Genomic DNA, 24,154 nt, shown 5'->3' on the forward strand with positions numbered 1-24,154 from the left:
TTGCTGCAGGTATTAATGACCTTTTTCATTTACACTAATTCTGAGGGAAAGCTGTAATCTGGATCGTAAAATTGCAGTAGTTTAAAGATGACAGATGTTGTCTGGATCTGCCTGAAGTCTTTATTTAAGTTTGGAGCACCAGAGGGCAGTAGGCGCCAAGAATTGTCCTCCAAGGGAAATGAAAACACCCCAAGCAGTGGAAGAATTAAAGCATGCTTAGTAGGACACATGAAATGGGTAGTGGTAAGGACAAAGGAGGGAGTTAAGACTTGCATGACCTCAGGTTGTTATGCCACAGTGGGCAGAGCCGCTGGAAGAACAAAGCTCTAATCTACTAAGAGCAGGGGCGTAGCTACGGGTGGGCCCAGGCCCACCCAGTTTTGTCTCAGGCCCATCCTCACCTTCTTGCATCCCCGCCGTAGCGCTGCCTCCTCTCCTGCACTTCACGGTCTCTGTCTCCCACCCTCGCGGCAGCGCTTTCAATTTGCTATCAGCGCTGCCTGCCTGACAGCTGACAGACGCGGCGCGACGTCCTCCTGCTCCGGGGCCTTCCCTATGCCGCGTTGATTCAACTTCCTGTTTACACAGGGCGGATTGCACGTGGCAGAGGGAAGGTCCCGGAGCAGGACGTCATCGCGCCACGTCTGTCAGGTGTCAGGCAGGCAGCGCCAATAGAGCGCTGCCGCGGGGGTGGGAGACGAAGACCATGAAGTGCAGGAGAGGAGGCAGCGCCACGGTGGGAGAAGGTGAGTGGAGGCAGCGCCGATAACTTGAAATGTGCTGGACCGTGTGTGTGTGTGGGGGGGGGGGGGGGGGTTGTAGTGCCCACCCATCCAACCCGCTGGCCCACCCAAAAATTGTCTTCTGCCTACGCCACTGACTAAGAGTTAAATTACAGTACCTACCTGTTAAATGATTGGTGGCTGGAGATTCCAGGGTCTGGAGAAAGTTCTCCAATGGAACATGAGCAAAGAGATCGCCCGTGGAAGGGTCCCTGGGTCTGCTGTGTGGAATAGGAACAGTACCAGTGTATGCATCAGGACCAGCAGACAGTAGGCACTTCTGAGGTTTATACATTTCTAACAACAAAAAAATATATATACTTAAATGATCTGATAAGCCATTCAAATGTTCTATTTTTACTCATTTCACGTCTTAAAACTTTGTAGAGATGATTTGCTTAACAGTGTTATTTAGTAAAATAGTAAATGGTGGCAGATCAAGACCTGCACATCCATTCAGTCTGCTCAACAAGCCAGCCAGAGCTGCACCTGCCATTCTGCAAGTTTTACTCCTCCATGATCAAATACTGGCATCAACCACAAACAGGAGTTACATCTGATGCAATCTTGGAAGAATGGTTTTATAATTTTGGCTGCAGTATATTCACATTCATTGTCAATCCTTGAATACGCCCAATCCAACAGTATTGCTAACTCATTTTACTCATTATCAACCATAAGATGTCTTCCCCTCCCTGAGATACATTCATAGCATATAATACTTGATCATTTCATCTGACACTTGCACACATTACATGGACTCACTGCTATCCTGCTAAAGTTTTCAAAAACTACTGTCCTCAGTTTTTACATTTCTACCATAAATTAATACGACTGCTAGGCCAACTCAGGTTGAACCTTCTACTTCCCAGATTTGTCAGTGATGCTGAGAAAGCAGTGATCATAGACCATGGTTACACCTGGTGGCTGGATTTAGGGTCTATAATTGTAGGGTTCCTTCTGGTGCATGGTTCTGGCCAAACAGCTCTCATGGCAATGATCCGACCAGATATATTGAGAGTGGTGATGGGAGGGATTTTTAAAAATGGAAGAAAACATCCTTGGGTAATTCTAAATGAAGGCTCATGGTATCAAAGTTCCAGCCCTGGTTCTAGTAATCCCAAAGGACTACCCTCCCCCACTAAAAAAAAACAAAACCCACCTACCTGTATGATATGGAATGAAGGAATAGACTAGTGGTTACAGCAGCAGACTAAGAACCAGGGAATCCAGAGTTCAAATCCTGCTACTCGTAATCATTGATCCTTGTGATGTTAAGCTACTCACAACCCTCCAGTGCCTCATGCACAAAGTTAGGCCCTCATTTACTAACATGTGTTAACCAGGTGCTGCAAATTTAACATGATACATTCAAGTTAAATGCAGTTAGTAAATAGGCCCTATTGAGAAAAACGGATTTTACGTTGTTTAATGTTCAATAAATTCCATTAATATATGCTAATTTGCATTCAACCTTGGTTAGTATAAGGGCTTTAGTACAATACCTGGATTGTAATTTGCCTTGAGATTAGACTTGGAAGGGTTAGTAAGTAAATCTAAAATTCAAACCCAAAATATTTACTTGGATTTTGCTAAGTGCATAATTTCTTACCATCAACCTGAAACTCACAGCTACAGTTCGATACACCACCCGGCAAACATACACCTTGTGCACAGGAAGCAAGGTTAATATCATCCCCACTGTCCCTGCCAGGAGAAGAGATATTAAGACACCACATACTGTCTAAACTCCAAAGAAACTTTCTTTCATATGAGCACCTAGGCTCGCACTCAAGAAGACCACAAGCTGTTACCACATCTGAAAGCCACTTGGGGCTCGCATGAATGATTTGGTGGTCTTCTTTGACATACATAGTTATAGTTTATTATATTTGATATACCACTTACACATCAAAGTGATCACAGCAGTTTACAATAATAAAAAATGTATGTATAAAAAGGAAAAGAACTCCATTAAAAATAGGACAGCACAACCACTACAGAGCAATCATGCCAGTCATAAAACAGTAATAAAAAAATAAAAAACAGTAACCTTAAGTTGACAAACAAAAGAACATCAAAAAGCTTGAGAGAAAAAAATAAGCTTTAAGCAAACAAACTGAGGCAAGGCCTCACTCAAAGGGCCTGAGGGACAGCATTCCATAAATTTGGGGCTACATTTTTAAAATGCTCCTTTCCTAGTAGATTCTAAATTTGAACATCTTACTTCAGGTACCTTCAATAATTGCCCACCTCAGAACGTCAATTCCTGTCAGGCTTATAATGAATCAGCAAATCCGATAAAATCGGGGGAATTTTATTATAATAAGCTCTATGTGCTAACAGTAAAAGCTTAACCCGAATCCTAAAATGAACTGGTAACCAATGATGTAACTGATACAAAGGGGTTACATGTTCATAGGAATCAGATATCTGAATTTTGCAAAGTTTGCAACTTATACAAAGTCCTCTGTGTTAACCCAGCCAAAATCAAATTTGCGTAATCTAAATGGGACATAAACAAGGCATGCAATGAAATAAAAAATGAATCAGAATCTAAATACCCCCATAATGCTTACAACTTCTACAAAGTCAGGTAACTATGGATTAACCTGATCAGAGAATGTTCAATTTGCATCAATAAAAACACTTAAACACTGAAACCACTGTTGATTCTTTACCCAATAAAATTTTTTTTTACAAACAAACAAAAATTTGGGCATTCTCTTTCACCTATAACCCAACAAACCACCATGTTATCAACATTCAGAATCATGTGATGATCCTGCTACCATTAACCCACTAAAGTCAGACACTGCTGCAGCTTACCCAAAGAATAAGAAGGAGCCTGAACCCTTGTTACCAGCAAAAATAATCGGCATAAACATTCGGACTAATATCACATTCCTGCATCAATTCCACCAACGGACTCAAGAATACATTAAACAATAATGACGATGAAGCTGAACCCTACGGGACACCATGAGTAAGCGACTGAGGAAAAGAATGTTGGAATCCATCAAACACAGAAAATGTTCAGTCTGACTAAAAGCTCTTAAACCAAGACCAAATTTATCAACTCAAACCAATCTGACAAAGTCTTTCCAACAATAAACTATGATCTGTTACATAAAATGCAGAGGCCAAGTCTAGAGAAACCAATAAGACCAAATCCCCTAAGTCAAGTCACTAATGCTACCAATGTAGTCTCAGTACTGTGCCCTGAGCAAAAAGCAGTTTGCTGGGGGTGAAACACCCGTGTATTAATAATACAAAATCAATCAACTGAGTCAAAACAGCCTTCTCTATCAACTTTGTCAAAAAGCCCAAATTTGAAATGGACTGATAATGCTCTGGACGAAGTGGATCCAACTGATCTCCCTTAAATATTGGACATGCCAATGCATACTTCCAAGCATCTGGAATTACCTCCACTTCTAGGCTCTGGTTTATCATAGCCAATACCAAAGGCAACAATTCATGAGCCAGTAACAAAAAACATTTTGACGGTAATGGGTCCAAACAAGAAACAGATTGCTTAATCTGCCTCACCATTTTCTCCAAACCCCGCAATGTAACACACTGAAACTTCCCCCACACATCCAGCTGACTATCGAAATTAACATCTCCATGACCACTCACCTGAGGTTCATCAATAATGTCCAGCCGGTTACACACCTGACCAACTTAGAAAGAAAATAATCAGCCAGACATTCAACATCAGGCTTTAATGCACACATAGCAGAAGGAGCATCATACAAACTGGAAAGAACCAAAAACAATTTACATGATGGACATGCATCCTCTTTCAGCAATTTGGACAAAAAAGACCCGCTTAGTCTGATGCACTTACCACACATAAAATCACTGAGGTTCCTTATACCTCCCTTTGCGACATCTCCGACCTAGATTTAACCCACAAATGCTCCAACCTCAACTCCTTCTTCAATAACTGCAAACACACATGATACCAACATTTCCTAAAATCACCCCCACAAAGTACCTTACCCAGAGGCACATATTTATTCATTTCTACTTCCAACGTATCCACCCACACAGTTGCCTGTATATCCAAAGGCAGATCCACAAAACACTGAAACAATGGACACAACAATCCAGGGTTAACTCCCCGCACATCCCAAATAAGAACCTCGATTTCATGTCCATTAGGTGTAACCAGTGCATTTTGTCTAGCAAAAAAGGTGCCGGTACTCAAATGCCAGGCCACCCTTCAGGGGTGGAGTGATCATTGAGGGACTCACCCCACAATAGCCAGGACCCCTGCAACCAGTCATAGAATCTATGACAAGGCAGAATTTGTATGTAGAACCTGAGCTCTTTCATTAAAATACGAGAACCATGGGTCAATTTTAGCAGACAGTGGAAAAGGTGCCAGTACTCAGTACCCCCAAGTACCCCCTCAAAAAAAGCCCTGGGTGTAACAAAGTGAACCACTTGCAGAGAAAATGAAATCATCTTGTGATCTGACCAAGAAAGGGAGTGATACCTAATATCCATAATACTAAAAGGAGCAAATAAATCCGCAAATACCAAATCCAAAATATTCTCTCCAGAGTCGGCATATATATCCATTGAAGCAAATTCAAATTATGTAAAAAAAAGAATGAAAAGCAGCCAATCAAGGAATCTCAAGATCATTTAAATGCACATTAAGATCTCCCAAGAAAATCAACATTAGGACAGTGTTTCCCGTCGGTCCTGGAGTACCCCCCTTGCCAATCAGGTTTTCAAGATGTCCACAATAAATATGCATGAAAGAGATTTGCAAACAATGGAGGCAGGATATGCAAATCAATCTCATGCATATTCATTGTGGATATCCTGTAAACCTGACTGATAAGGGGTACTCCAGGACCAACTTGGGAAACACTGCACTAGGACTCGTAACCACCAATTCAGCAATCGTCTGCAAAACCTTATCCCAGCTTTCACCAGAGAATCCCAGTGGACAATGAAGCAGCGGAATACAAAAACTAAATGAACCATGATATGTCAGTAAAAGCATCTCATTATAAGGAAACTTTTCAACAGATAAGCCAATAAAAGGCACCCTAGAAAGCACTGCAACACCTCCTCCCCAACGATCCTTACACGAACGGGAAAAAATTGAGTATCCCAATTAACTACTCTGAACTAAGGAGAAATAAGGCCTTACCTGCTAATTTGCTTTCCTTTAGGCCCTCTGGATTGACCCAGAATGTGACTGATTGGTTGTGCACGCCTTTCAGCAGGTGGAGAATGAGAAATCTGACTCTACAGATTGAGCCAATAAGAGCTCTTGCTAGGCAGAGAAAGAACTAGTATATCATAACAAAGCAGAAGAAAGAGAAGAGACCATGTTCTGTGCACCTGGGAACCTGAGCAACCACGGGCACCAGACTAACACAAAGCCTATGCATCATGCTTTATGTGCCTTCCGCAACATAGGCACTAAAAGGTAGCATGAACATGCTATATATATATATTTTTTTTTTTGAAAACAACCACGAAGGAACAGCAAACAGACAACACAGCTCTACATGACCAAAACAAACTTACTAACTTGTTGAAAAGAACCAAGAGACCGAATAATCTGCGGGAGGGGTCTGGGCTGGTCCGGAGGGACCAAAGGAAAGCAAATTAGCAGGTAAGGCCTAATTTCTCCTTTCTTAACGTCCCTCCAGACCGGCCGAGAATGTGACTGATGGGAAGTAACAAAGCAGTAAATTCATGGTCAGGACCCCAGCAAACCAGCTGTGAGAACATGTGCCCAAAAAATGCTTCCTGACGACTCTGCACATCCAATCTGTAATGCTTCAAAAAGGAATGCACGGAGGACCAAGTTGGTGTCCTGCAGATCTCCAAAGGCAGGACTAGAAAATGCTCAGCCCACGAAGCTGCCTGCCCTCTAGTAGAGTGAGCTTTCACTCTCTCGGGTACCGGTTTGCCTGCCAAAAGGTAAGCGGAAGCTATCATCTCTTTAAGTCACTTAGAAAGAGCAGGCTGAGAAGCCACTAACCCCTTCCGAGCTCCCCCGATCAGAACAAACAGGTGATCCATCTGCCAAAATTCTTCCATAATCTTCAAATAATGCTTGAGCACTCTCTTGACATCAAGACACTTTAAATGACGTTGCTCCTCTGACCCAGAAGAAGAACTCCAGAACGGGCAAGATCACAGACTGAGTACATAAGCATTGCCATACTGGAACAGACCAAGGGTCCATCGAGCCCAGCACCCTGCCTCTGACAATGGCCAAAAGACACAGAAAATGTGACAAGATCTTGGGGAGAAAGGAAGGAACTGGCCGCAACACTACCTGGTCCTTAGCAAATTCCAAAAACGGGGACTGACAAGATAGAGCCTGCAACTCCAACATTCTCCTAGCCGAAGCAATGGCCACTAGAAAAAACACCTTGAGATTCAAATCCTTCAAAGTACAGGATGCCAGAAGCTTAAAAGGAGACCGAGAAAGAGCTGAGAGAACCAGATTAAGGTCCCATAAGGGAAAACTCGACCACGCAGGAGGCCGCAAAAGACCTCCCCCCCTTAAAAATCTAACCACATCTGGATGAGAAACCAGGGACTTCCCCTGAACGCATCCCCTAAAACGGGATAAAGCCGCAATCTGGACTTTAAGCGAAGACAGTGCAAATCTTTTTTCCAACCTCTGTTGTAAAAAATCCAGGATCTGTGCCATGGAAGCACAAAAGGGAGAGATACTCAACTCAGCACACCACGACTCAAACACTCTCCAGGTCCTGATATAATTAAGAGAAGTGGAGTGAAGCCGAGACTGAAGCATGGTGGAAACTACGCCTGCCGAGTATCTTCTCTTAGTCAACCTCACCCGCTCAAGAGCCAAGCCATAAGACAACATTGAATGGGGTCTGGATGAGCTACCAGACCCTGGACCAACAAACCAGGATCCTCCGAAAACGTGAGAGGGGATCCGACGAGCAAATGTAGAAGGTCGGCATACCAGGGTCTGTGAGGCCAGTCTGGTGTTATCAAGATTACTCGACCCCTGTGTGTCTTATCTTTTGAAGGAGACAACCTATCGGGGGCCACAAGATTACTTGACCCCTGTGTGTCTTATCTTTTGAAGGAGACAACCTATCAGGGGCCACAGGGGGAAAGGCATACAGCAGACCCGTCAGCCAAGGTAGAAGCGCATCAACCCCTTGAGCTTTCAGGTCCTTTCAGCGACTGAAGTACATTGGCACCCTTGCATTGGATGCAGAAGCGAAGAGATCCAAGACCGGAAGCCCCCAGTGATGCATCACTGTCTGAAATGCATCGTCGCTGAGAGCCCACTCTCGGGATCCAGAGTGGTGCGACTGAGAAAGTCTGCCTGAACATTCTCTGCTCCCACTCCATGAGCCGCCGAGAGGGCCAGTAGATGTAATTCTGCCCAGCTCATGAGCTGAGCCGCTTCCTGCTCCAACTGAAGAATTCTTATCCCTCCTTGATGATTCACAGGCCACTGCCATGGCATTGTCTGATATGATGCGAACCGATTGGGCTTCCAGTAGGGGGCAAAACTCTTGGAGTGCCAAGCATATTACTCTGGTCTCCAAGCAATTGATAGAACAGCCAGTCTCCTTTAGTGACCAAAACCTTGTGCATACCTTCCTTGACAGTGGGCTCCCCAGCCCTTTAGTTTGGCATCCATCATGACTACTATCGATTGTGGAGCATCCAGAGGCATCCCCCTGGAAAGACTGGATGTCCGAAGCCACCAACGGGGACTGCCACACTCCTGCGCTGGTAGAGGTAATCTCCGTAGGAGACAGTCCCCTCTGTGGTGACCATCTGGAGAGCAGGGACCTCTGCAGAGATCTCATGTGGGCTCTGGCCCATGGCACCGCCTCTATGGTCACAGCCATGAATCCCAGCACTTGAAGATAATCCCTCGCTGACGGGAGTAATGTCCATAGGAATTGACGAATCAAGGCCTGTAACCTAAGAATTTGGCTTGTGTATGAAACACTCGACCCCTCTGAGTGTCGAAGCACACTCCCAGATAATCCAGGGACTGAGACGGCTGGAGACGACTCTTCTGTGAGTTGACTACCCATCTGAGGGACTGCAGGAAATGGACCACACATTCTGTGACCTGTAGACTCTCCTGGTACATCTTTGCTCTGATAAGCCAATCGTCCAAGTAAGGGTGAATGAAAACTCCTTCCTTCCAAGGTGCAAGGAGCCGTTGCGAGGCAGAAAGGCAATGCCTGAAATTGAAAATGTTTGCCAAGATCTGCGAAGCACAGAAAATGCTGATGCAGAGGATGAATCGGGAAGTGAAAATAGGCTTTGGTGAGGTCTAGGACCGTCAAAAACTCTCCAGTCCGCACTGCCACAATGAGCGAAGCATCGCCATACGAAAAGTGGAGACCCTGCATGCCCGATTGATCACCTTGAGGTCCATAATTGGTCTGAAAGAACCTTCTTTCTTGGGGACGACAAAGTAAATGGAACACCGACCCTACCTGAGCTCTGCCGAGGGGACGGGACAAATAGCCTGGAGGCTGAGAAGCCTTTCCAGAGTACCCCTGACAATGGCCACCTTGCTGCGAGACCAGCAAGGTGCCTCCAGAAATGCGTCCGACAGAGCACGTGCAAATTCTAAGGTGTACCCTTCTCAAATAACCTCTACCACCCACTGGTCAGAGGTAATCTGGGCCCATTTCCAGTAAACCTGCACCAAATGTGCTCCCACAGGAACCAGAGACTGGGCCCTAACACCTTCACTGTGATGGATGAGCAGAGGACTGGAAAGAGACTCCCGTGTCCCTGCCCCCTCTGCAAGCTCCACGAAAGGACTTATTCCTCTGGAAAAAACGGAATCGTTCAGCCGGAGCCGTTTTACCAGATCTGACGCAACTAAAATCGTGACCCCTGATCCCGGCCTGAAAACAAACTGCGCCCCGAAACCTTAGGCCGGTCTTCCAGAAGTCTTGGGACCTTAGTATCTCACAAACTGCGGACTAACTTTTCCAAGTCCTCACCAAGCAATAGGGACCCTCAAAAGGGAAAGTTACTGAGCTTAGACTTAGAAGCCGCATCCGCTGACCAGCCCCAAAGCCAAAGAGACCTCCTAGCAGCTAGTCCCAAAGCCATAGACTTGGCTGATGCCTGCAGCAAATCATACAAAGCGTCTGCCAAAAAGGCAGAACCCATCTCCAACTTAGCCACCTCAGCATCTATAGAGGACAAATCATCCGAAGATCTATCAAGCATGCTTTCAGACCAGTGAAAGCAAGCTCTAGCAACCAAAGATCCGCATATGGCTGCCTGCACTGCCAAGGCTGAGACATCAAAGCTACTTTTCAACAATGCCTCAATGTGGCAATCCTGGACATCCTTAAGCGCAGTGCCACCATCCATGGGTATTGTATTCTGCTTTGTGACTGCCGAAACCACCACATCCACCACAGGAGGCTTTTAGAGGGATTTGTCAGCCTCAGGAACCAGATAGAGATGAACTATTGACTTAGCGGGTCTAAAAGCTGAATGTGGAATATCCCACTGTGCCTGAATAACGTCCCCGATATCCTGATGCATGGGAAAAGTCTTGCCTGGTTTGCAGACTCCCTTTAACAGGAGGTCCACTTTGCGAGGCTCTGCAGCAGGACACTCCTCTTCCTCAAAACGTAAGGTAGAGGAAACCAAGGAAATTAATTCCTGCAGGTCTTCTTTGTGGAAGATTCTAATTACGGAAGGATCCTTCCCAGGGATAAAAGGATCAGCCTCTGAATCCAGCTGACCAGAGTCCTCATCCAAAGGACCTCCCTGAGAAAATTCTTGATCCTCTGGGGATGGTATCTCCTGGTCTGGATCAGACTCTAAGTCCTCTTCCAGATCCCAGGACCCTCGGGGTCTCTTAGATGCCACTACCTGACCTTCCACCAATTTTCCTCCCAGCTGAAAAGGAAGAAGGGCTCGATTTCTGCAATAGAAAAGCTTTATACATTTGTACTACAAATTCTGGGGGAAAGCCTCCTTCAGAGCTCACAGGGAGAAGAGATAGACTGCTTGCTCTTCCATTAATTTTTTTTGGTGATCCTACCAATGAACTGTCCCTCCACCTGTCCCTCCAACTACCGCCCCATCTCTCTTCTACCCTTCCTCTCCAAATTACTTGAACGTGCTTGTCCACAGCCGCTGCCTTGACTTCCTCTCCTCTCAGGCCGTCCTCGACCCGCTTCAATCCGGCTTTCGCCCACTACACTCAACAGAAACAGCACTCTCTAAAGTCTGCAATGACCTGTTCCTTGCCAAATCCAAAGGTCACTATTCCATCCTCATCCTCCTCGACCTATCTGCCGCCTTTGACACCGTCAATCATAATTTACTTCTTGACACACTGTCCTCATTTGGGTTCCAGGGCTCCGTCCTCTCCTGGTTCTCCTCGTATCTTTCCCAACGCACCTTCAGAGTATTTTCTAATGGCTCTTCTTCCACCCCCGTCCCGCTCTCTGTTGGGGTCCCTCAAGGATCTGTCCTTGGACCGCTTCTTTTCTCGATATACACCTCTTCCCTGGGCTCGTTGATCTCATCACATGGTTTCCAGTACCATCTCTATGCTGATGATACCCAGCTTTACCTCTCCACTCCCGACATCACAGTTGAAACCCAGGTCAAAGTTTCGGCCTGCCTTTCAGACATCGCTGCCTGGAAGTCCAACCGGCATCTGAAACTGAACATGGCAAAGACTGAGCTCCTTGTCTTTCCACCCAAACCCTCTTCTCCTCTTCCCCCACTTTCTGTCTCTGTTGACAACGCCCTCATCCTCCCCGTCTCTTCAGCCCGCAATCTCGGAGTCATTTTCAACTCCTCCCTCTCCTTCTCTGCCCATATCCAGCAGACAGCTAAGACCTGTCGCTTCTTCCTCTATAATATTAGCAAAATTCGCCCATTCCTCTCTGAACAGACCACCTGAACCCTCGTCCACTCACTCGTTATCTCTCGTCTTGACTATTGCAACCTTCTCCTTGCTGGCCTCCCGCTTAGCCACCTATCCCCCCTTCAATCTGTCCAAAATTCCGCCGTACGTCTTATCTACCGCGTGAACCGATACTCTCATATCACCCCTCTCCTCAAGTCGCTTCACTGGCTCCCGATCCGCTACCGTATACAGTTCAAGCTTCTCCTATTGACCTTCAAGTGCACTCAATCTGCAGCCCCCCATTACCTCTCTACCCTCCTCTCCCCATATGTTCCCACCCGTAACCTCCGCTCTCAGGACAAATCACTCCTTTCTGTACCCTTCTCCACCACCGCTAACTCCAGACTCCGCCCCTTCTGCCTCGCATCACCTTATGCCTGGAACAGACTTCCTGAGCCCATACGCCATGCGCCCTCCCTGCCCATTTTCAAGTCCTTACTCAAGGCCCATCTCTTCTCCCTTGCTTTTGGTGCCTAACCACCTTCCCATTCCTGATACCTACACTAACTACATAGTTTTTACCTTTAGATTGTAAGCTCTCTTGAGCAGGGACTGTCCTTCCCCATGTTTAAACTTGTACAGCGCTGCGTAACCCTGGCAGCGCTATAGAAATGCTAAGTAGTAGTAGTAGTAGTAGACTGCTTGACTGTGCCTGAACAGAGAGAAGAGACAGGTTGTTCTGCCAACCCTGAGGAAAAGGACAAGATGGCGGTGGTTCCCACCAAATTCGTAGCCACCGATTCAACATCCCCTAAGGGCATGACTGGTAAAATTGCTGGAGATAGACCCGGATCAGACGCGCCTTCAATGGCGGTACAATATTTACAATGTCCACTCCCCCCTACACCGCAGCACTGACACACCGAGCAGCGTTGGAGCTTTTCTGCCATGCCGGCAGGAAAGACTGCGACATGGCTTTCGGGTTTTTTTTAAACTTCAACCGGCGAACTGGCACTGGGTTGCTACTAGAAACAATCAGGAGAGCCGCTTTGCCCGCTCACAGCACAGCTGAAGAAACTTTTTTTTTTACAGCTTTAAAAATGTGGCCGCCTCTCCCTGCCTCAAGAACTCTTCTCTCAGACAGACTGAGGAGCCTTCAACCAACACACAGTGACCAGTACTGGAGTAGGGAGGACATGGGGGGAGGAGGGACCTGGCCACCTGGGTGTAACACCCTCGAGGCTAAAAGAGATCCCCCCCCCCCCCCCCCCGGATCTCAGCCTCAACAAACAGGTTCCAATTGACAGATGTACAGAAAGGACAGAAAACTCTGCTGCTTAAAGCATCTACTAAAAAAATACAGAGAAGAAATACAGACAGAAGAGAGAGACTGAAAGGGCTCACCACCTTCCACCTGCTGGAGCCTGAGAATACTGGATCTTTCTCTACCTAGCAAGAGGGCTCCTATCAGCTCAGTCTGTACCTGTTGGAAGGCGGGCACAACCCATCAGTCACATTCTGGGCCGGACCAGAGGGACGACAGGAAATAAGAATGTTTTCCAGAATGCAACTAGGTTTCCGTAAGACAAACCAAATCCGGCTTCTGATCCTCCAACAACAGATGAAGCAAATCAGTCTTAGATCTCATCAACCGGCAACTTAACAACAAAGCCTGCCAGGGGAAACAATTCCCCTCTAAATTCCCAGCAATATTCGCAGCACAGGGAATAGTAATTAAATTAGCCTCATCTGTAAAACGCAACTTTGCTATCCTACTTTCCTCACAACCCCCCCCCCCCCCCCCCCATGTATCACAAATATTACTGTTAGAACTGGCACTAATACTAGGGATATTTAACCTACTGGACACCAAACTGACTTCACTTATGTTCAAGTTAGACGCAGATATCTGACCTTCCTTCTGAAGATCACTAGAGAAAAGCTGTATTTTTTCCCCTGCTGATCTTGGGGAAAGGGACGAGTGGGGCCCTTGTGATTCAGAAAATCTGTGGTGGATTGCCTGGTGAAACATTCTGGATTTTCAGCCTGATGCAGATAAGCAGATTTTTGTTTCAAACAGGCATTTTGTTGCAATGACTTCTGGTGAGTCAATCTGATATCCTGTTTAACTTCTCCAAGTTTTGTTAACCTCTTTTAATAAAGTTTGCACATCCTTGATTCCTCTTAGTGGCCTCAACAGGGTGTCAAGTCAGTGGTCAACTAGATAAGGGCATCCATAAAAACGACTGGTCTACCAATGGTTATAAAAATTGTAGAAACAGAATCACAATACAGATGAATGGGGAATATGAGCCTTGCTCTCATTTTGGACTGAAATTAAAAAAAAAAAATCCCTAAATTCCTTACCAGAATTAATGTAATCCCAAAAGTAAATAAATACAATTAATTGGGTTCTGAACAGTTGAAGGGAGGCTTTTACTGCTGCCATTCATACTGTACCAGTTTTGTGGATAAAATGACAATTATAGTTTCCAGCCCTGTCTAGCACCTCTCAAGCACCAAAAATCATTTTTAAATGAAAGTAATTAAATTAACCCTTTAGTGTCCAATGTTCCTATCAATCTGTTCCCATATGGTGTATTACGGGAACATTGGACACTAAAGGGTTTCGTCTTTGCTTCAGGGTGTTGCTTGCCACCCTCACTGCACCTACCAGGAAGAACACACTAATCTGCTCTGGGTGAAAACCAAATCATGCTCCAGTTATCACCCCTATTTCGGAGTCATCTTACCCAGGGTCCATACAGTCCTGTATATCAGCAACCCAAGAGTGCTTCTGAAGGGAGTCGATAGTTTCCAGGATGTATTCTGCACTGTTTTCCACCTGCAATGGACAGAATAGACAACACACACACTTTTTCTACAGGTTGAAATGAAAACTTTATACACTTTTAATGTCTTCGCAGTGGCTTCTGTATACAATACACATCATTGGCTAGTACTCATATACTTTTAATTTAAAAAGCATTTAACTATAGGCTATATAAGAAAAGGGTAATAAGAGTTCTTTTCCCTCTGTCTTTCCTTCTCCCTTAGTTTATGCCAAGTAGAGCCAGGGAGCAAAGTTAAACTAAACTTTTTCGCCTTGAAGACCAAGCGCTATATCCCCTTTGAGTGAAAAATTAATTAGCACCTAGATATTCTAACTCAACAGATTAACAAATCTCTCCTCCCAGAAAGCTCTGCCAATCATCCACCGCACTGGGTTGGAACTGGGTTCATGAAACTACTGCAAGAAATATGTTGGATGTTATCCCAGATCCAGGCTCTGTGTGTGGTAGAATCAGGGCTTTTTTTGAGGGGGTACTTGGGGGTACTGAGTACCGGCACCTTTTCCATTGTCTGCTAAAATTGACCCATGGTCTCCAAGTTTTAATGAAAGAGCTCAGGCTCTACATACCAATTCTGCCTTGTCATACATTCTGTGACTGATTTCAGGGGGCCTGGTTATTGTGGGGTAGGTTCCTCAGTGATCACCCTACCCCTGAAGGGTGGCCTGACATTTGAGTACTGGCACCTTTTTCGCTAGAAAATATGCACTGGGTAGAATACATAACTGTTCCCAAGAGAGTGCGAACTGCCCCCCCTGGGAAGACAGCCTGCAGTGCAACATCTGCAAATAGCTACAAAGGAAGAGCACAGCCTGCCTCTCTGGAAACTCTCAGCCCACACACTTCACATCAAACTTAATAAACTGATTGGATCTTATAAAGACTTCTTTACCTTGCTGCAGTTCTAGACTCAGGCCCATGGCAGCGATGGGATCCACCAGTGCAGGTTATTTGGTAGGCCTATTTGTGGGAGCGAGAGTCAGGGGTAGTGGTGACAGTAAGAGAGGGGTGCTACTATTGTAGCTTCCCCCCCCCTCAAAAAATGTATGTATAAAAATCTAGGAAGAATCTATACATGATTTCATATTGTAAGCTTATCCTATATAATAATTTGCAGCTCTGCACATCCGTCTGGATACCTGGGTTCGTAACACAGTTCCCATTGGTCTGCCCTGGGGATGACGTCACAGGGCGGACCAATGGGAAGTAAGAGGGAAGAGAACCCTGCAGCAGCCACCGGAAGCTCCAGTCCAACGCCCCCTTCTCCTCTGATTTCCTCCGCCCAAAAATGTTTTACCTCCTGTTCTGCGGTCCGCCGCCAACAGTGAAACCCTGCACGTATGGACACAGGGAGGCGAGGATAGTGCTGGGCAGAATTATACAGTCTGTGCCAGAGCTGGTGGTGGAGGCGGGGTTGGGAGGTGGGGATAGGGCTGGCCAGACTTATACGTCTGTGCCCTGAAGAGGACAGTACAAATAAAAAGTAGCACATATGAATTTATCTTCTTGGGCAGACTGGATGGACCGTGCAGGTCTTTTTCTGCCGTCATCTACTATGTTACTATGTAGCTTCACACTTCCTTTGCTTTTGTTTCTGTTTCAGCTGTTCCTGTGATCCCGCCCTCCCGCAAACAGGAAATGAGGGCGGGACCACAGGAACAGATAAACAGAAGCGAAAGCAAAGGCTGTCTGAAGCGGCGTCCGTGTGTGCAGGAGGTAAAAACATTTAAACAACAGCCAGCTCTTACGAAGGGTAGGGCAGAGAGGGGGGGAAGTTCGGGTCCTGAAATGACAGAGGGGGAGAGGGGGTCCTGGAACTTGAATAGGAGGGGTGGGAGGGAGGTCCTGGAACTCGAAGAGGCGGGGAGGGGAAGAGGGAGTGGGGGGGGATGGAAGGGGAAGGGGGAGGGAGGGAGGTTTAGGGGGAGGAAGGGGAGGAGGGGTGTGGAGGAGGGGGGGAGGGCGCCGGGAGCTCTGAGGACGGAAGGAGCGAGGGAGGGGGCCCTGGAACCTTGCTAGCTCCCGTTTCCTTTCTGTTGGAAACGGGCCTCTTTTACTAGTTTCTAATATTATGTTGTTAGCTGGTCTATAAATTAAACTATAATACTGCTTTGCGCCAGTCTCCCCCACCTGCATCAGTTTAAGATCCATAGGGGCCCTTTTACAGAGCAGCGGTAAACCCAATGCAGGCTTTCCACTCACTCTTCCAGGATTACCACCAGCCCAACGCGGCCGCTGGTGGTAGTCCCGCCCCTAGTGCATGCCATTTCCAGGGGAAAAAAGAAAACCCCTGGAAATAGTTTTGCGGCAATAACCTGGCGGTAATCACCAGGTTAGAGCAGTAGCCTTATCATCACCTTAATGGGTGGCAGTAAGGACTCTCCCCGCTGCATGGCCACATGGTAAGAGTTATCTCATCACATGCCATTTTTTTTAAACGGCACTGGCGCACAGGAAAAACGGCCCCTGCCGCTAGCACAGGGCCCTTTTTCCCACATCTTGGTAAACGGATCCCATTGAGAGCAGGATTAATTTTTCACCCTTTAATCACATTTTCAGAGTAGAATTCTCATAAGAATTTGGGGAATTTATATACCCTTATCAGGCTATGACCAAACAGTAATGAACAAAGGAGGGGTAACGCAAGCGGTTAGTTTATTTTCCTGTAACACATGAGCTGCTCCAGATTTGATGATCAGATTCTGCCCGACAGAGGCGGGAGATGTTGACAGCCGAGAGCTGTTAACATAAACGTGTTTCAGAAGCATATGGAAAAACAGGAGTCATGTTTAAAGATACCACCATGTGAAAACAAGTTCAGCCAGTGTATTGCATTGTGGACCATACTTTATGTAATTCAGATTGCTATTAAAATTATTAAACGTATGAGCTCCCATGGTTACTACTATTAGTAAACTACTGAGCTGGCTGATACAACCAAAAGACCATGTGTATGTAAAGCATAAAATACACTATAGACGGCTAAAATGTGGTCGAAATTTTGTATATATTAGAGAACATGGTTATAGGATTATAAAAAAAAAATATGAAAATTAAATATCGGTGCTTATATTCCACTCTTTCAATCAGCTGTATTGTAGAAATGCAATTTGGATGTTCTAATATGTGCTTATTAGATGTTTCATTAGTATTATGCTGATACAGTGGCGTACCAAGGGGGGGCGGGGGGGGGGGGGGGGCGGTCCGCCCCGGGTGTCAGCGGGTGAGGGGGTGCTCCACGAGAGCTGACAGACAGCTTTTTTTTTTTTAAAATCCATGCAGCGATCGCCGATGCAGGCAGCGCCTTGCGTTTGCCCTGCATGAACTGAAAAGAGAAAATCGCTTTGCTGGCGTCGGGCCTTCTCTCGCTTGTTGTCCCGCCCTCAAGGAAATAGGAAGTTACCTCAAAAGAGGGCGGGACAACAAGCGAGGGAAGGCCCGACGCCAGCGAAGCGATTTTCTCTTTTCAGTTCATGCAGGGCAGACGCGAGGCGCTGCCTGCATCGCTGCACAGATTAAAAAAAAAAAGCAGGGTGGTGGCTTTAGGGTGAAGAGGGCTCAGGGCTCTCGACGGAGGGGGGCTCAGAGGGGAGAAGGGGATTGGTGAGGGTGCTTAGAGGGGAGAAGGGGATTGGGGAGGGTGGGGGTGGTCATAGGGGAGAAGGGGATTGGGGAGGGTGAGGGTGGTCATAGGGAAGAAGGGGATTGGGGAGGGTGGGGGTGGTCATAGGGGAGAAGGGGATTGGGGAGGGTGGGGGAGCTCAGAGGGGAGAAGGGGATTGGGGAGGGTGAGGTTGCTCAGAGGGAAGAAGGGGATTGGGGAGGGTGGGGGAGCTCAGAGGGGAGTGCTCAGATGGGAGAAGGGGTCTGGGGTCTGACAAGGGGGCAGGAGGAAAAATGGGTCCATGCCTGGGTCTGGTGGGAGAATGGGTCTGGGGCTGAAAAGGGGGGATGCAAGGCATGTGGTGGATGAAGGGGGCTGGAACTGGGGGCTGAAAAGGAGGGTATATGGGATAAGGGGGCTAGTACTGGAACTGGGGGCTGAAACGGGGCAGGGGCTGAAACTGGGGGCTTTAAAGGGGAAAGGGAGAACTGGCTGGGGCTGAAGCTCGGGACTGATGGGAGAAAAGGGCTGGGGACTGGTGGGATAGTGGGGCTGAAAAGGGGCAGGTGGGAGATGTGGGCTGGGGCTGGAACTAGGGGCAGGTGGAATAAGGGGGCTGAAAAGAGGGGGCAGAGAGAGAGGGGACAGACCCTGGATGGAAGCTGGGAGCGTGAGGGAGGGCAGACCTTGGATGGATGGGAGAGGGAGGGCAGACGGATTGAAGGGGCAGAGAGAAAGGGCAGATGGTGGGTGGAAGGGGGAGCGAGAAAGAGGGCAGACTGAGGTAAATGGTGGATGGAAGGGGGAGAGAGAGGGCAGATGTTGATGGAAGGGGGAGAGAGAGATGGCAGACTGGGGCAGATGGTGGATGGAAGGGAGAGAGAGGGCAGACAGTGGATGGAAGGGGCAGAGAGAGAGGGCAGACACTGGATGGAAGGGACATTAGAGAAGGCAGACACTGGATGGCAGAGAGAGAGCGAAGACAGATGCTGGATGGAAGGAAGACAGTGAAAAGAAGATGAGGAAAGCAGAAACCAGAGACAACAAACTGTAAATATATATATTTTAATTATTTTGCTTTAGGATATAGTATTGTAGCTGTGTTAATAAATGTTTATAAATAGAACATGTAAATAAGGTAATCTTTTTATTGGACTAATTTTAATACATTTTGACTAACTTTCAGAGAACAAACCCCCTTCCTCAGGTCAGGATAGGATAATGTAACAGCACTATACTGTATTGACCTGAGGAAGGAGATTTTGGCCTCTGAAAGCTAAATGTATTAGTCCAATAAAATGATATATTTGTTTTATTTCTATTTGTTAATTTGTAAAGTGGTGATTGGTATTTGTTAGTTTTTTTCAAATTACATCTGCTGTCTTACATTTTGCACAGTACTAGGGGACGTTTTCTGTTTCTGTGGTGTTGCATTGTATGCAGAGTCTGGCATCTTGGGGTTCAGTTTAATTTTTGTCTAAATAGAAGTTTAAATATTACTACTTATTCTATAGTGGATTAGGGTGTATCTGTGTTTGTGAAAAAGACATGGCTTTCAGTTGGCATTGACTGTGCAGGATCGACGATCTGTATTATTCTGTCTGGTTTCGTTTTACAATAGGTGAATTGATGTTCTAGTGCTCACTGTAGTGTTTAAGATGCTTCCTTTTCCTTGTGTGACTCGTAGAAAATTACTGCTTATGGATGGTAGAATGCGCTCTATAGGTCCTGAATGTTTTGTATTCTCGGTATGCCTAGTACTGGATTTGGGGGGGGGGGGGGGTGTTAAAAAATGACCGGCCCCGGGTGTCAACTACCCTAGGTACGCCACTGTGCTGATATCGTATTATTTCTCTGTAATTTGAATTTCAGTGCTAATAAATGTGTATATTTTTGATCCTGTTCATGGTAGTCCTATTATTAGGTTTAAATTTACTGTTTTCAAGTTTACTTCATTTATTATATTTATGTTTATTCTTGGTCATTTTACTATTGTTATGCTGTTAACAAAATTGTAAGTTTTATGGTAAACTGTACCTGCTGTACATTGCCTTGGGTGAATCTCTTCATAAAGATGGTTAATAAATAAAAGAACTCAACTTGCAAGCTCTTTGCTTTTTCTGATCAATATATTCAACTATTCATATCAGTACTGTAACAGGTACAAGACTTGTAATGATGACAATGTGTTTTCCAAGAAGGGGACGAAACTACAGCTCCCATAAGGCCTTGTGCCAGAGCAGGGGACACAGGGGCCCTTTTACAAAAGTGGCCTGCGGTAGTGTGGGCGCATGTATTGGACACATGCTTGACCATATTTCCACCGCATCTGGAAAAATGGGGGGGGGTTTTGGGCCAGGAATTGGACGTGTGACAAAATTAAAACCAGCAAGCGTCTATTTATGGCCTGAGCCCTTAACGCCACCCATTGACTTAGCAGTAAGGGCTCATGCGTTACCAGCATGGTAACCATCCAGCGCATGCCAACTGCTGATTACCGCCGCGAATGCACCCGCAGTAGAAAATAGAAAATTATTTTCCAACATGTGTTTTTGTTGAAAGCTAAACTCACAATTACCGCCTGGCGCACATGCTAGCCAGGTGGTAATGCCAATTTGATGCGCGCTGCACGCATGTAGGCCCTTACGTGCCTTTGTGAAAAAGGGCCCTACGATGAGCCAGGTTGAACAGGGAAGTAACTCATATCAGGAAAAGCTGGGAGAAGTGAGGCCACTTATCCTAACTGGTCCAAGCAGGAAGTAGCCAAAATTAGGAAGGCAGGTTAGAGAGCAGTCACTTATCCTAATTGGGACTGAAACAAGATAAGTCCACGGGTTGGTGAAACACTTCCTGGAGAGAAAACAACTCTCCCTGAAACCACTAGGCAGAAAGTGGGGAGATGAAGAAGCCATAACCAGCAGGACAAATTGGGCTGAAAACCCTAGGGCATGGACCCCTAAGTAACAAAGAAACATAGACAGAAGGGTAAGGCACTTACCCTGAAATTGAAACGTTTCTGCAATTTTCTTTGAACTTAGAAGAACAGCAGGGGGTGGAAGATAGGACTGTAAGTAATGTTGAGTTTTGTCCTATCCAGGGTGAGGAGGCTGTTTGATTGAGTTTCTAATACTTACTTAGAAGGGCTCAGTCTAGTTGGTTTGCCACATATTAAAGAAGAATTTTGGATAGAGAAAACCCCCACAGAACTTGTTAGAGGAAGAGATGGATAGTTAATTTGCATAATACTTAAGTGCGACTACAGCCTTATTTGCATATACTCAGAACTCTATCAAAGTATGTGTTTTATTGATGTATAGGTGCCATGAGGTTCCAGAACTAATAATTTTGGTTCTCACTCATAGAAGGATGGAACTGAAGTTGAGGTAACTTCAGAAGTCACCCTGAGTGAACAGGATACTTGAAATAAGAACTACTGGTTCTAACAAGATAGTATCCATCCATCCATCCATGTCCAGCAATTCTCTTCTCTCCCCTGCCCTCCCCTCCATCCATGTCCAGCGATCTCCTATCTCCCCCTCCCCTCCATCCATCCATCCATGTCCAGCGATCTCTTCTCTCCCCCTGCCCTCCCCTGCCCTTCCCTCCATCCATCCATGTCCAGCAATTCTCCTCTTTCCCCTGCCCTCCCCTCCCCTCCATCCATCCATGACCAGCAATTCTCTTCTCTCCCCCGCCCTCCCCTTCTCTCCATGCCCAGCGATCTCTTCTCTCCCCTTGCCCTCCCCTGCTCTCCAGCGATCTCTTCTCTCCCCCTGCCCTCCCCTCCAGCGATCTCTTCTCTTCCCCTGCCCTCCCCTTCTCTCCATGCCTAGCGATCTGCTCTCCCCCTGCCCTACCTTCCTCTCCAGTGATCTCCTCTCTCCCCACGGCCCTCCCTCCCTCTCTATGTCCAGCAATCTGTACTCTTCCCCCTGCCCTCCCCTCCATGTCCAGTGATTCTCCCTGCCCTCCCTCAGCTCCCAGGCCTCCCGGTGGAGGTGGTGGAATAGAGGACTGTTCCAGAATTTTAAAAGGCATGGGATAAGCATGTGGGATCGCTTAGGAATAGGAAGGATTAGGGGTTACAGAGGATGGGCAGACTGGATGGGTCATATGGCCTTTATCTGCCGTCATGTTTTTATGTTTCTATGTATCATATTCCCCCCCCCCCTCCCTACCTTCCTCTATGGTATACATACAGAGTTCTTCAAGACTCTTCACATACATCTTTTGGCACAAGCCCCATATCGTCACCTTCCTCTGAATCACCTCAAGTCTTTTGATGATCTTAATGAGATACAGTAATGTGAAAAAGTCCTGCATCACCTGTGCAATAATGATAACTTTCATCTCTGACCAGCTTTTTGCCCAAATATAAGGTGGAAAATATTGCATATCATATGCCATTTTCAGAATTCAAGTTTGCATCAGTTTAATGTGTTTTTCTGATATTTTTTGGCACCTGTAATGGTTTTTATCCCGCCCACTGGTGTTCCATTAGGAGCTTCTAAATTTGATGCATTTTCAGATCGAAATGAACCAATGGCTTTGAGAGTTTTCTCACCAATGAATATGCTTTCATTTGTAGCCAAGTATTAAAGTTGATAATTTGTTTCAAACGGTCCTTTTCAGGGCCACAGAATTAATAAAAAATAATTAATAAAAAAGTAAAAATAAATTTAACAGTGCTACTCTAACACTTGAACTTGTGATATACATAATACACTTAGCATCATACTATACATGGCTCAAAATTAGGACAGATGGCGCTAAATAAAAAATTTCAATGCTATGTATATGCATAATTGAACTTACAACTTACTTATGAACTTAATACTATATATGAATTTGGTTTCATTAACTCATAGCAGAAAGAGAAATAAACGAAAACATGATTTTCTGAACAGGTGATGCAGGACTTTTGCACACCGCTGTATGGCCTCCAAAACTGAACACAAAACTGTACTCCAAATGGGGCCTCACCAACAACTTATAGAAAGGCATTAACACCTCTTTTCTTCTACTGGATATACTTCTCTTTGCAGCCTTGCACCTGGCTTCAGTCACTGCCTTGTCACACATCACCCCAAGGTCCCTCTCCCAGTCTCTGCTTATCAGCTTCCCACCCCCTAGCAAATACAACTCTTGGAGTTTCTGCACCCCATGTGCATCACTCTACCCCCTTCTTTGCATTTAAATTTTAACTGCCAAAAATTCTTTTAATCTTTTTAGATCACTTCTCATGTTGTCCACTCTCTCTGGGGAGTAGACAACATGGCTTTTTCCTCCCCATCTGCATTCCTCTCTTCCCAGTTTCCATGACAGCTTCTGCTGAGTTTTCAAGTTACAATGATCACTTATAGTAATATGAATTTACAAATTTAATAGCCTCTGCCATGAAACTTCAGTGCACTGTGATGTGGAAGAAATGCATGCAATGGGTTCCAAAAAATAAAGAAACCATTTGGCCATACATTGTGCACAATAGCAAAGGCTCAACTGGTTGTTTCACTGGGAAGAGTTCTATATTTCCAGACAAAAAAAAGGAATCTTTATATGGCTAGTATGTGTCCAAAGAGTAGGCTTTCCACAGCTTGTATGGCCTCACACATCCATGCTTAAATTATGTTTAACTGACACTATCTACAATGGACTGCACACTTGTAATGCCCTGGAGTAACCTCACTGCAGATCCCCAGTGAGTCAGCGCTCATGTGAAGCCACTGCCTTTCAGGAAGGCTTAAGTCATAAAGAGCTCAGCCACTGAGATAGACATTTCCCAGAAGATGAAACGTGCCACTCACCACAAATGAAGAGCAAGGCAAAACCAAGCTGAAGCAGCAACAACATGACTTAAGAACAAAAAAGAATGGACCTGCTAAAATAGGGACTGAATGAAACACTTCTTAAATGTTTAGCTAGGTGGAGGCAGAGGGCAACAGAAAGAAACAAGCAAGCAACCTCACTAAAAGCAAAGAGAGAAGCTCGGCAATGGGGGCCACTCCTCTTTGTGCTAGTGCCCTGC

General features: G+C 45.9%; 1 protein-coding gene across 1 annotated transcript in view; it reads right to left on the reverse strand.

The window, feature by feature from the left end:
- The window catches only part of SH2B2 (SH2B adaptor protein 2), a 120,825-nt gene that overhangs the window by 37,964 nt on the left and 58,707 nt on the right, over window positions 1-24,154 (reverse strand). The window contains 3 exon segments of the mRNA XM_030185595.1: window positions 906-1,079; window positions 2,395-2,489; window positions 14,427-14,518. Coding sequence (XP_030041455.1) covers window positions 906-1,079; window positions 2,395-2,489; window positions 14,427-14,518 — 361 coding nt within the window.

The sequence above is a fragment of the Microcaecilia unicolor genome, chromosome 13 (assembly GCF_901765095.1).
Source record: "Microcaecilia unicolor chromosome 13, aMicUni1.1, whole genome shotgun sequence".
NCBI lineage: Eukaryota > Metazoa > Chordata > Amphibia > Gymnophiona > Siphonopidae > Microcaecilia > Microcaecilia unicolor.